The 14,036-nt window shown below is 41.2% G+C and overlaps 2 protein-coding genes across 5 annotated transcripts in view; one reads left to right on the top strand and one right to left on the bottom strand.

Annotated features, from left to right (window-relative positions):
- Positions 1–3,497: 3,497 nt before the first annotated feature.
- Positions 3,498–13,705, top strand: cep83 (centrosomal protein 83). 3 transcript variants are annotated; one of them, XM_082511106.1, is made up of 16 exons: positions 3,498–3,729; positions 4,674–4,880; positions 5,064–5,214; positions 5,390–5,482; positions 6,290–6,421; positions 6,526–6,777; positions 6,890–7,021; positions 7,686–7,800; positions 8,043–8,187; positions 9,151–9,300; positions 9,588–9,663; positions 9,785–9,942; positions 10,386–10,515; positions 11,827–11,930; positions 12,401–12,590; positions 13,247–13,705. In XM_082511106.1, the coding sequence occupies exons 2-16, from the start codon at positions 4,681–4,683 to the stop codon at positions 13,379–13,381; spliced, it is 2,163 nt and encodes a 720-aa protein (XP_082367232.1). In that variant the 5' UTR covers positions 3,498–3,729; positions 4,674–4,680; the 3' UTR covers positions 13,382–13,705. The 3 variants fall into 3 exon arrangements, with proteins under 3 accessions (XP_082367232.1, XP_082367234.1, XP_082367233.1); XM_082511108.1 differs by lacking the exon at positions 3,498–3,729 and adding an exon at positions 3,752–3,781; XM_082511107.1 differs by lacking the exon at positions 3,498–3,729 and adding an exon at positions 3,839–4,050.
- The window catches only part of plxnc1 (plexin C1), a 32,875-nt gene continuing 32,300 nt past the window's right edge, over positions 13,462–14,036 (bottom strand). For both annotated transcript variants that reach the window (XM_082511098.1, XM_082511099.1), the window contains exon 32: positions 13,462–14,006. In XM_082511098.1, coding sequence (XP_082367224.1) covers positions 13,902–14,006 — 105 coding nt within the window. In that variant the 3' untranslated portion in view covers positions 13,462–13,901. The remainder of the gene's footprint in view (positions 14,007–14,036) is intronic.

The raw sequence follows: 14,036 nt of genomic DNA, 5'->3' as shown, positions 1-14,036 counted from the left end.
TGATACAGTAGCAAATATAATTATTACTGTAACAGATATAGCACATGCTTACAGGATGAACACTTTTTAGTAAAAATCTCAGTAATTTTCCGCCCTACAACCTGTTTATTTGCTCATTAAAAATGATCTAATCAATAATAAGACAGCAGGCATGTAGACGTGAACGAGATGACCTGCCGCAGTTTAAACTGAGCATCAGAATGGGAGAAAATGGATGATTTATTTGACTCCGGGCATGTCATGGTTGTTGGTGCTAGATGAGCTGGTGCAGCTTCCTTTTCCCTGAAAAGTAAACTTCATTCAGATTGACTGTCCCTCAAAAACAAAATCACACCAAAAAAGTCAATATTAAACACTGAGATCACAGGCTGATCCGGCTCGTTTCATGTGGCTCGGGAGAGGTTCTTAATTTATTTCATGTCTAGGGAATGTGAAGGCCAGTCATCAGCGTCCGTGCCTTCCTCATTTATGAGTTGCCTTCACACTCTGACCACATGAATGACCTTCACAAGGAACCAGAAGTAAGCCTCATAGTAAGGTCTGAAGGGTTCAATAACAGGAGTCAGTACTGTTGGTCTGTGTGGTGCTCCTTGGATAACCATTGCCAAACTATCACTAACTTACTGCCAAACCAGCAATACTGGAAGATGTTATCCAGGTAGCACAACATCTCTCTTGTTCTTTCCACATTTTTTCCACATCTGTCACGTACTCAGTGTAAACCTGCTCTTATCTGAAAAAGAATGAGGTGCCAATGGTGGACCTACCATTTCTGGTGTTCCCCATAGAACAGCACCATGTAGACTGATTGGTGTTCAATAAACACAGGTCCTTTCAGGCCCTCATGTCATGCTCATGGAGACTTCTTGACCATATGTTTAGAAAAATGCACATGAGCACCCTGATAGAGGTTATCTTGTGGGGCTCTTGCAGTGCTCCTCCCGTTCTTCCTAAATCAGTGGAGCAGATGCCAGTCCTACTGATAGATTGACCGCCCAGCCCAGGTCTCCTCATGTAATGGCCCATCTCCTGGTAGCTCCTCCACACTCTTGAAACTACTGGTAGACACAGCGAACTCTCTTGCAATAGCACACATAGATCTTCTAGAAATTGAACTACCTGATTAATCTGAATGAGCTTCAGGTCATGCTGCAAGTAATGACACTTGCAAAAAAAGCTAAATTAGAAACAAAATAGCCAAGGGGCTTAAGGAAAAAGCAGTAGTCTTCAGACCAATGTTCTTTCTAGGAAACGCTGACACTTGAATATTGGTGTTGACCATTCTGGAGGTGGTCAAAGTGGCCAGAAGACAGGAAAATGCCCCAGGGAAGCTGGCAGTGAGTGAATGTCCCCTGCGTGGGTAAATGCGCACGGTTCGCTTCGGAGACTATCACGGATCCTGCTGTATAATAACCTCAGCTGGAAGAAGCGACAAACCAAACATAGGCGAATGCTTTAAATATGGGTTTGGGGCTGTTTACGTGTGAATAGGGAAAGGCACTATCCCGTGAACCAAAGTGCATAAGCTCAGGAGGACGTAATGGACATTACAATCGGCGATTGTAATTTAAAACTTAGCACCTGCACACTCAACACTGATATAGAATAAAACGACTCAACTGAATAAGTTTCTAAGATCTTCATTAAGGAGTCTTTATTCTCCAAATTTACATATTAAAAGATTTCCAAAGGGAAGAAATTGAAAAAATAAGAACTGATTATATCACCTTCCCTATCCCTCCTAAAGGGAAAGAAGACCAATTTAAAATTTTGAATAAAATTTACCTGACAAATAGACTCCTTGGTGATAGATTCAAAATAGAAACTGGTAATTGTGTATTTTGTGAAACAGAAGAGGAGGATTTGGACCATCTATTCTTTTTGTGCAATTTTATACAAATATTTTGGTTGGATTTTCATACCTGGCTTTATTCCAGTGGGATTCAAATGACCCAATTTACCTTAAATATGATAATGTTTTGGAGTGTTTTTGAAAGAAAAGAAAGCTAATTATGTTGTTAATGTGTTATTAATCTTGTACAAGCAATTTATACATAAATGTCGTTTTTTTAAGACCAAACCAACATAGGCTTACTGGAAAAACGACTTAAACCTGTTGGTTGAATCTTTGACCTTAGTTAGAAAGGAAAAGGCTGCTTTTTTTTGTTTCCTTTGTGGAAGATTTTGATTTAGAGAGTTAATAATCTGTTAAATTATGTGACCCCATCTTTATATTATCTTTTTCCTATGCATGAAAGTTGCTAATATGTAAGGAATGGTTATTCTCTGAATGTGTGCATTTTGTTTGTATGTTAATATTACTAATAAAAAAACAACAACAACAACAAAACAAAACAAACGTGTGTTAAATTTGAAAAAACAAAAACAAAAAAACGACTCAACTTGGTTACGGTCGCATAAAGGGGAAGGTAGTGGAGAAAGGTGGTCTCGAACCCCGGAATACCGGTTGATAGCCCTTCGACCTAAGTGCTATGCCACTGCCACCCCACAACAACCGCGGAGCAGTCCTTTACTTAAAGGTCCGCAGAGAGAGGCGTGGAGAAGGGCGGAAATAAGGAACAACGATGAGGACGTGACGCCTTGAAATTCGAGTTTTTCTCTGAAAGGGTCAGGGATAAAGATTTAGACAAAGACGCTGAAGGATCCGAGCAATGCTGTTTGTTGGAAGAACTGAAGTATCACCCACTGTACCAGTTTAACCGGGGAAGGTTGAAATCCATTTTCCAGCCATTTTGTCCCTGATTTTGGAGTCAGATATACAGTTTTCGCAACGGCAGACGTGCGTGTGAAATCAGACAAGTTTATTTAGTTGATCTTTTAAAATATAAGTACAACAGCGCGTCGCAGTGATTGACCGCGCCCAGATTGACCGAGGGATTTTGAAGCCACTTAGAAAGTACAATAAATGTTCACTGCCAATACAGACATAAAACCACTCAATAAAACATACAAATGAAAATTAAAATAATTTACTATTAAACGATTTGGGAACTAGACTTAAAAAACTATGCCGCAAACAGAGCTAAATAAATAGTTGTCATTATATACATTTGGCAATATAGGAAAAAAAAGCACACAAAAGGTAGATGTTTTTCAATAATTAAATAATGAAAGTTTATTAATATATTTGCAACTATTTATAACTGTTTACAACAAAAAGCGAGTGTTCCTTCTGATCTCTTGCTAGTTTCTCGTCCTGTTCCTTTGTCTGCTGGACGTGCTGGACAGGAAAAGAACGCTTGTTTCAAAGCTTTTGCACTAAACTGTGACAAATGCTTAAACAAGGACGCAACAAGCCATCACTGTGAAGTAACATAATGAACTCATAATGAACCTGAAGCTGCTGGTTTCTGCTGACGAGTTGTATCCCGTCTGCTTCTCCTTTATCACCAGCTTTGTTTCTAAATATAAAATTAAAATACAGATATATATTGGTGCCTCAGAATGTATATAAAAGACGGATACATTAAAAGGCAGAGATTTCCGATGCTATGTTTAATATGTTTGCTTATGTCGGTAAATAGACGGTAGGGAACATGATTAATGATAATTCCTTTAGAAAGAAGTGTCGCGCAAGTTGGACTCAATCTCGCGAGAAATACGTTGGAAAACACTACCCATGACCCCACAGTTTGTAGTTTACAGATTAGCCAGCTAGCAAAACAAATAGCTAATAAGGAAGTAAGAAAAAAGTCTCAAACTCGGGAGGTAAGTGCTGTTCGGCAACCACCTTCTCACATCTGGGGAAAATACTGTAACGGTACTTTATGGGTTTCTATTCCGTCGCTAGAACTACAAATGTGCAAGAACGTCTACTTATTATTACCCATGTTAATAAGTTAGAGCTAGCATTGTCCATTGGTACATGGCCAACCAACGATAGCTTGTAGACAACAGCTTAAAGAACCGCGTAAGATTGATTTCAGTGACGCCTGTTTTCGTTAGAAATGTAGCTAGAATGCCAGTGTTAATCATGGGCAGTGAAGCACAGTATTTTCCACAGAAGATAAAAAGAAAACGGCGGAAGTAGTAAGTGTCCGATAACGGACCCACTGGAGCGGCTAGGCGGCTAGTTAGCATGTTTTGCGGCGCGATATTTAAAATAAACGGTGGACAATGTCAGGGGAACATGTTTTGAAATATAATTCAATAATAGAATTTGTAATATTAGCTGTAGCTGTTTTGTACAGAGCTAATTTCGAAGACCTTTCACCAACTACCAGAGTTCATGGTTCTGCTATTTTCATTTCTTTAATTTCTGACCAACTGGCAATAGTCTGAAATTATTTTAGGATTAGTCGGGGTGCTTGAGGCTGAAGTGATGTAGCAGTGGCAATCACGGCCCCTGGTATCCGCAGCAGAGCCAGCAGCCAGCTAATCACTTGAGACAGATGCAGAGCTTTCAATGCTAAGAGGCTGTGATTTTAATAAGTAGCTGGGGAGGTTCTTCTTAAAGCCACCATGGTTACTAACTGACAACAAAGCCACCAAGTCATCTCTGGCTTTACTACACTGCAGGCAGTTTTATTACCATTACAAAGGAAGAGATTTTTTGAAAACCTCTGTTCCTTTGCTTGGTTTACCCAACCTTTTTAAAAATGTATTTATTTATTTAATTTTTGTCTCTTCTTGTTTTGGGATCTTTCCTGTAGAGGTGAGATGACCTCCTCCACCCTTGGTCAGTCGGCTCCTCATCTGCCAAACTTGGAACCGGGGATGGGGAAGCCCGCAGCCATGCTGGGGTTGTCAACTGGATTGGGGGGAGCAGAGATGGAGCTGCAGAAGATGCTGATCGACGAGAGAATGAAGAGTGAGAACCACAGGAAAAATTACCAGACATTAAAGGCGGAACATACCAGGTGAAAACAAATTTTATTTGATACTTAATGACACTATATGTCTGTGTAGGGATCACTTGGAAACAAAAATGCTATCTTCTTACCAACACTGCTAAAAATGTGGAAACTTTAGAGAGGACAGAAGATTGTAATAAATGTGTCAGGGGCAAATTTTGGTTATTCTCTTCTTTGTCCGTTGTGCAGCCTGCAGGATGAGTACACACGGGCACAGGCTGAGCTGAAGCGCCTGCTGAGTGACAAACAGTCTGAGCAGGAGAAACTGCAACTGCTGTTGGCCGAGCTGCGTGGAGAGCTGCTGGACAAAGCCAGGGAGCTGGAAGAGCTTCGTCTGCAGGTACACCACCCCCAAGATCAGGGGAAGTCTTAGATAGTGAAGATTAACGTTCTTGCTTTTGTTCCCTGTAAGATTTGCACATTCCTAAATATTAAAGACACCCAAATAAAGTGACATTTATTTCTCATCGTAATCTTTCTGGATGAAAATGTGTGTGTGCTTATGTGTTTAAAAGGTGATGACCCCTCAGCGGCTGGAGTTGCTCAGAGCTCAGGTGCAGCAGGAGATGGAGGCTCCAGTCAGAGACCGATTCAACAAGCTGGAGGAGGTCAGGCACTCTGATTAGTTTTTGCAAATGAAAGAGAAACAACTTTGCAAAATCCCCAGATGTTCAGAAGAGAAAACAAGAAAGGCATAAAAATATATTTATTTTATAGCTTGAAAAATGTCATTCAAAGGTCTCAGCTGCCATTATTATAATTAATATATCTGTTAAGGCACTCAAAAGCGTCACGTTAGTAAAAAATGAATAAATGATCCAAGCTAAACTGAAAGTAACAGCCATTTCATTTCCAGTCCAGCATCTGCAATAAAGTCATAATCATACACTGGGGTTGGCTTTATATACAGCATGCATGAAGCAAGACATTAAAACTGCACAAGGCAGTATGTCTCTGCTTGTAGTCCATATTCAGGATGTTGTAGTTTAACAACAGCATCCAGTGTTGCTTTAAGCGGCCCGGTGTAAATGCATTGGGATTTTCTTTTCCTAAGTCCTGATGATGACATTATCACATTTTTGTTTTATTTCACAATGTCCACCCACAACCCTGAATGCTAATGTATTTCTTCACTTGGGAGATTTTGCATTCGGGGGGGAATCAGTATAATTGGAAGTACTGGAACAAGATGCTATTTCATGTGAACTGTTTTTACATCATTTTTCTTAGTTTGTTGATGATAATGCACGTGACTAAATGGCCATAAATGGGTTATAGTGAAAAATGAAATTGCTGGGCTATTTAACACTTCTACTGAATCTGTGCATATAAAGTCCATAGCAACAAGAGTTTTAAAGGTCCTTTAAAGCCCTAGTAAAGGAAAGAGCAGCTAATTTCCATGTTCTTTCTTCTAGGAGACGGAGAAGTACAGGTCTGAGTACAACAAGCTGCGGTATGAGTACACATTTCTCAAGTCCCAGTTTGACCATCAGAGAGAGGAACACGCTCGTGTGCTGGAGGAAAGGAAGATCCGCTATGAGGCGGAGGTGGGCTGGTTTGTGTGCAGTGAGCGGTGGCATGATTTTAATTTGTTGTGACTCACCCACGTCTAAATAAATAAGTTCTTAAACTTGTATTATTGTACTATCAGGTCTCCCGTCTGGAGAAGGACAGAGAGGAGCTGGTGGCTCAGTATCAAGGTTCAGATGCGCTGCGTGATGGGAAACGAGTAGAGGCCCTTCTGAGAGAGAAAGCTCAGCTCCACCTACGGCTGAAGGGGTTGGAGGCAGAGGTGGCCGAGCTTAGAGCCCAGAAGGAAAATTCGGGTCAGCAGGCTGAGAATGTCCAGCGCATCCAGATCAGACAGCTGACAGAGTCTCAGGCTGCACTGAAGTCACTGGAGGTGGCTCATTTCATGTCATTATAATAAACATAGCTGCAGAGTGATCAGATTTCCTTTTTTGGGAGTATTTGTGTTCATCATAACTGATGGATCTGATTGGTTGATGTGACAGGCGGAGCGCCAGTCGTTGCGTCTGCAGCTGGAGCGTATGGAGAGCGAGCTTCACCAGTGCCATGAGCAGAACAGCCAGCTCACCGGGAGACTGCACAAAGCTGAGAGAGAGGTCAGCTCTCTCACCTCTCAGGTACACTGTTCTTTGGTCTCTGACCCTGAACTCTGACAATGGACAGTGTTGGGGAGCAACAGAATACATGTAGCGCCGTTACGTATTTAAAATACAAAATATGAGTAACTGTATCCCGTTACAATTACTTTATTACTGTTTAAAGGGGTGGTATTCAGAATACAGTTACTTTATTTAAAAAAAATGGATTACATGGTGGTCTTTTCCTGTTTTATATATAAGGCTATGCCCTCTCTATTTTTGGTAATTTCACGCCGGTGGAAACCCAAACAAAACACGCATTAGGAGGCTCTAATGTCTGTGTCTCAATCTCGTGGCCCATGTCACCCCTACTTACATAATGACCTGAAGAAATATTTTAAAAAATTATTTGAAAAATTATTTAATTTGAAGGCAATAGGCAGAGTGTTACAGGCGTAGCCCTAAAGAATGTAGCCTCATGGGCAGTGTAGTCTGTGCTGCAGGGAGAAAAAGGAGACTCGAAAAGTACGAGCTGTCATCGAGCAAAAACGGTAGCTGGAAGCATGTAAATATAATAATAACCACTGCAGCCAAAAAGAGTGCCTGATGAGCCCAGTTGTAATATCTCGCTATTTACATTTGTGTTAAGAAGTTTTTTTGGGGGGGAAATAAAGGGCTATCTGACATGTTTTTTGTGCATCAGATTGAAAGCCTGAGGCATTCGCATAAGCTGGAAATAGCCAGCGTCAAACTGGAGTGTTCACGTTCTAAAGGGGAGGTGGAGAGAGAGAGAGACACCCTGCAGGGACAGATTGATGGTATGGGTCTCTTCTCTTTTCACATTCATCCAGCTCTCTCACGTAAAAGAGCATGCCAGAAATATGCAAGAAAACTGTCTTCATACCCCACTTTAACCTGACTTTGTATTGTAAATGTCTGAAAACCATATGGATAGTTTCTTTTTCCTGAGATAAAGAAGAGCTCTGATGGAAAATAAATCTACTCATTCTCTAAGACTGGAAAGCCTTTATCACCCTCAAACCCAGTAACTCTGTCTCAGGTCTGCAGGCAGACGTGGAGGTGCTAAATGCAGCGGTTGAACGACACAAGGAAGTCTTGGTGGAAAAGGAGAGGGAGATGGTCAGAAGGGTGCAGTCTGCTCGAGAGGAAGAGTTCCGTAAGATGGCAGCCCTGCATGAGGAAAAGTGAGAGTCGCCTTCATATGTCCGATGTGTGATTTGGATGTATTCTTGCAGTTTGAAACCACCTGTTAACAATGTTACACCATCAGTTATTGAAGCTTCCTTGTTTGTTGATCTCTGTGCACGAGAAAATGCTAACTTCCTGTTTTAAGGCCGGATGTAGGGTTGTACATTTCCGGTAGCTTTATTTTGCGGTCAATTGCTACTGGGAAGATGGACTCCAAAATCATGTCCAAAACACGAAAACGGAAAGATTACGTTAAGTTACAAAGAGCAGAAGGTGGGAACACTCACCATTGCTGTGTCATAAAAAAAAATCAAATGATCAATTTTGATGTTTGAAGAGAGTAGATTGATTGGTTGTTTACATCACTCAACACAAGCAGAGCCTGCATTACAAAATCAGAAGACACATTGTTCACATACAGAAGCACATCTCTGTGTAGTGACAGTTCTTATGATTTAAACAAGCAAATGCTCAGCATTCAAACTACAGGTGAACAATAGTCAAAGGTTTCCCCCGTTATGTGTATATATCAGCTAGTCAAGTACAGACCTACACACCATGTCAACAAACCGTGAAAAAAAGCCACAGAAAAAAATAAATGAATGATTGCTGGTTAACAAAGGTTATGTTGTGACTTACCTTCAAAATTGCAAGTAAACAAATACTGAGAAATATAACCTTTTAATCTTTTCTCTCTTTTCCTCTGAGGCGCGGGGGGAAAATATCGACAAGTCGATGTACATCATCTACAGATATATTCAGTAAATGCCCAAGACATGTTGTGAAATGTAAATCGCCGCTTGATTCATCCATTTGGTTGACTTGTTTTGGAAAACCAAACAAGGAGCGAATATCACACTGGAAACAAGGCGCTATACAGGAGTTTCCCCAACGAAAGTAGCATATGCTAAGGTGCACAGAGTCTATCTCACCCCTTTTCTTCAATTTGATGTTGCTAGGTTAGAGTTGGAGAACCGTCTTGCAGCACTAGAACAGCAGAGGGCGCTGCATGATGCCTCAGATCAAGCCCAGAAGGAGGAGTGGGAGGAGCGACTCCGCAGCACCCAGCAGGGTGAAGAGACAGCACGCAGAGAGCTGCAAAACCTGAGGTCAGGTTTGTGCTGCAAGACAACCACAGTTACATTAGTAAGAGGGCAAAACTGGGGCATGAGGAGTAGCTGTATGATATCTGAAACTTGCATAAAAGTAGAACTGGGGTTGTGACATGTTGAACTTTCTATGATTGATCTTGATTTTCTTTTTATCATCTTTCACTTTCTATTCCTATTTTGTGGTCAGCTACTAAAATATGTGTCAGGCATAGAACCTGGAGACTTTTTTCTTGCTTTTTTTAAATGTTGTTTTTGTCTGATACCTTTTTTATTTTATCTCATAGGACTAAGGTACAGCAGCAGAGCTCACAGCTTGAGGAGCTGGAGAGGCAGAAAGCAGAAATTGCTGATTTGCATCAAGTAAGACACAACCAACCAACCATAAAGTCTTATTTGGACACTAAACAAACAAAAAAACCCAAAACAAACAGTGGTAGTTTTTATGCCTGCAGTAATAATTACTGTTTGTTTGACACAACAGCAAAACCAGGAACTTGGTGTGCAGATGGAGGCGCTGTCTCACTCTGAAAGTGACATGATGGAGACGAACCGACGACTGAGAGAAACACTGGACAGAGTGAGGGAGGAGCTGAGGACAGCCCGGGCACAGGCAGAGAGGAGCCAGCACGAGGCAGAGAGGTACACCCGCACAGTTGCCCAGTCTAACACAGGGATGTCAAGCTCATTTTACATGGTAGGCCACATATAGCCCACTTTGAAGAGGACCGACCAGTGAAACACCCCGTTCTGTCAGTGTAAAGAATTCTTTACTACACATTTGATCCCTGAGGTAGTTTGTTATAATGTATGCAACAATACATTTCAGTTTTTCTACACGATAAAGAAAAGTCTTACAGTGCGACTATCTGCTCTCAAATTGTAAGAAAGAACTAAGACGACTAATGGGAGTCTTTGGCGGGCTTAGTGTGGCTCCCAGACCTTATGTTTGACAACCCTTGTTTAACATGTACTCACTCTCATATGGCACTTTTCAAGTCTGAGTGACCACTCAAAACATTTTAACATGAATTTAGTGGCTTTTTGCTCCTTTCACATCCTCTTTCTGTCTGTTCCTTCCGCAGGTTGGTGGAGGAGCGTCGTATCGAGTGGTTGGAGGAGAAGCACAAGCTGCAGGAGCGAGAGGCTGAGCTGCAGCAGAAATATTCTCAGGTCAAAGACAAACTGCAGAGGGCAGCGGTGGCTCAAAAGAAGGTACCGCTTCTTCATTCCCTGCCTTTTACGGCACACCCTGGCAAAAACAGTAAAATCACCACATGTGGATTATAATCATTCAAGCTTTTTCCTAATCTTGAGACTGACAACACATCACAGATATGACACATTTCTTTTGTTTATCAGCTGAAAATTCTGGCTTTATAAATTATTCAAAAAGTTAAAAAAAAAATTAATTTATGCTCCATTTTTTTCCCCCTATCAAGTGAAGCACAAATTGATGTAATTGTCCTCTAATTTTCAGTACTAAAACTGAATAAGCAACACAGTCTACAGCTAACAGAGTTTGCAGTTTTTAACAGGCTTCTGCACCTGGCTGTGTTAAAGGAAGCACGGGCCGAGCTAGAAAACTGTCTGTCGTAACATGAAAAATGCTCATATAGTTCCTGCAAGAAAGTAATCGGTTGGCTGTTCAGTCTGCTGTGTCTGAAATTTCGAGCATGTGTCAGCAAAACTATAAGGAAGGAAAACTTTTAGTTAACTGGTAGATGTCAAAGCATCAGAACAGAAAAGTGAAAGAAGTGTGCCTTTTGGAAACAGAAAATATGCAACAAAAGAAGTGAAAAACAAATGTGAAAAAAAGGGAATTGATGTTTGTGACAGAACTGATTAAAAAAGAAAAAAAGCTGAATTACGTGATGTAATTCATGGATGACTGGACGAAAGCAGTGAATCTGTGTTAGCCAAGGAGGTGAGGCCGATGAAACTTTTTTTCCCCCCAGTGTTATTCAGATGAAACTTGTAAACCACATTTCCCCACTCATGTGCTATATAAGTAACCATGTGGGCGTCATTACCTCAGCAGTAAATGTACTGCTGAGGGTTTTTGTCATTTAACAGATAGGAAGTAGGTTTGCTGCACAAGTTGTATTGATGCATGAACAGTTGTAAAGCTTCTGTTGATGCAGGCAGACCAACTTAATCCAATAGAAAAAATATGCCTGAAGTTAGGAAAGAAAAAAAATCATTATTCCATTTTTTTGTATCTGTGTTCTTTAAAACAAAAGGAAAAACACAAAAATCTGTCATTAATGCACATGCAACCCCTGGTGATTTCCAGGGGTTGCATGTGCATAGGTCCATATGCTTTTAACGGTTTTTTTGTTTTTTTTCAGACATTTCTTTGTGCTGTTTTTCAGTCATAAATAAACATTTTTAACACACATGTTCACAAGAAGACTTGAGGACCTTTTAATGTTTGTTTGCACTTTAACATTGTTAGGAGTTTTAACAGAGAAAGCAGCTAATCTATCTGTGTCTGTCTGTGTCTGTGTGTCTTTGTGTGTTTAGAGAAAAACGCTGACAGAGAACAAAGAGAAGAGACTGCAGGATAAAATCCAGTTGCTGGAGGCCAAGATTGAGGAGCTGGAACTGGAAGCTGCTGCAGTTAAAAAGTAATTGTGATCGCCTTTTTTAAAAACTGTGCAGCCTGGAGAGTGTAACTCGGGTTGCTTTGTTTTTATTTTTGACAAGATGATTTCTGTAACAGTGGCCCTATTAGATTGGAGGAGCAGTTTTCAGTAAAACTACAAACACAAAAAGCCAGTGTATAACACCAGAGGAGTCACTTGACAACTTAGCTTTTAGCCAAAACCGCATTTGCTCAGTTCGCCAGCAATGCATCTGCCGAGTTTGAAGTCGGATGGCTCAGTGTTTGCCAATTTGGAGAAGAACACAGAATCATTTCAGATTTCTTATTAGTACAAGATGATGTGTTCAAATCAACTTTTGAGACACCGCACTCTACTGTTTCATTAGGAAATGGCTCACAATATGGATTTTTTTACTTTTTGGCCTTGAATGATGAAGCCACACTGACTTTACGGGGGCTCGATGTCAGTATGCTCTTTTCTCTCGTGTGCAGGCGTTTATTGTTCTCACAGGAGCAAGCTCAAGTGAACAAACGGCTGAAGGAGCTGCAGAGGCGTCACAATGAGTTTCGGCGCCTCCTGCTTGGCGGTCAGGGCCCCTTCAGTGCAGGCCCTGCGTTCCTGACCTCTTCACAGGCCCCCTTCGTCTTCCTCGGGTCTGAGGGACAGTTTGGTAACAACCCAGTGAGTGTCTTGTACACTTCATCTCTTTGGTTAGATTCCTTTTTTTGCTTGAATGATTCAAAGCTCAGTATTAAACGGCTTAACCAACATTTCTTTGAAAGTTTGAAAGAGCTTCAGAAAGCCTGTGGAACTGTTGCTGTGGCTTCAGACTGTTGCCCAGTACTACGGATTATTATAATGGCCTGTTTATCCGCTCTTTCTGAGGCAGCTGTGGCTCGTTAGGTTGTCCGTGTCCACTATAGGTATATAAGGGTTGATGAACATATATGTGATTGGATGAAAAGTGCAATGAGTGGTCAGAGTAGTAAAGCACTATGTCAATTTACACTGACAGGCCATAGAGAGTGCACTGGCAGGCTACTAACACATTGTGATGAGAACGCTCATATTAACTCGACTTTATGCTTTTCTGGCTCATGGTGGATTTTAGGATTCACTTTAAAACTGCAGACAGAGCACCTAATGAAGAGTCTAGTGCTTGTTCTCCTGAAACACACTGCTGCTTGCACTCTGCGATCACACAGGATCGGAATTGTTGGCGCTTCAGCTGTGTTCAGTTGACTCTATGTTGCAGAGTTCATTTAGCAGTCTCTATAATGTTATAACTTCTCCTTGCATCTCTTTCTTTGCCTCCCCGCATCCTTTTCTCCTCTCAGGAAGATCATGGTTCTCAATTCTCTCTGTTGCGTCAGAGGCTGGAGAATCTGGAAAGTGCCCAGCAGCAGCAGTTGGAGGAACTGGGCTCTCTGGTACAAAGAGATCGGAGCACCACACCCCAGCCTGAACTCTGACACTGTTTCTACTTCCCATGGGGCTTCAAGTACGAGCACAGTTTGAGATGACATCCTGCTTTCAAATCAAGCGGACTGTGTTTGTATAAAAATAAAACATTTATTGGAAGAATTCCACATTTTATATGTCTAAAATGTGATACCTTGGCACTTTTTCACATGATATCCTCAGGGCTGGATTTTGTAATAAGAAACTTGTTTACATTTGTTATAAAGCCATTGTGTTGGGGGAAAAAATACAGAGGAGTCATACAGATGACACTACGGACTACGTTGCACAATGATGATACAGACTTGAACTGTATTAAAATATTTGTACATTAACCTTGTGCCTGACATGTCTTTGGCTGGAATCATTGTGCATTTGGGTTCATGAGTTTTAACAACAATTACTCCGCTGGTGAAGAAAGTGAAAGTCCATCAGATACAAAAAGCTTTCGGTAAACGAAACATCCTCTGTGAGGTTCACTCCCTTGCTTGATATTCACAGCTTATTCCTATTAGAGAAAAGACAGATGGTTCAACTCCAGGAGCAGCTTTTCAGTCCATCAAATGATTGCTTTACATGTTGTAGCTGCTCCTTCAGCTCAGCAGGGACTCCGTTCTCGTCCAGTTTCTGCTTGATCTGTAAAAAAGCCAGACGAAAGGGGACAAA

Source organism: Aulonocara stuartgranti (genome assembly GCF_965226115.1).
Source record: "Aulonocara stuartgranti genome assembly, chromosome: 17".
NCBI lineage: Eukaryota > Metazoa > Chordata > Actinopteri > Cichliformes > Cichlidae > Aulonocara > Aulonocara stuartgranti.
The sequence above is the reverse complement of the archived record's forward strand: the minus strand, read 5'-3'. Positions and strand labels throughout refer to the sequence as shown.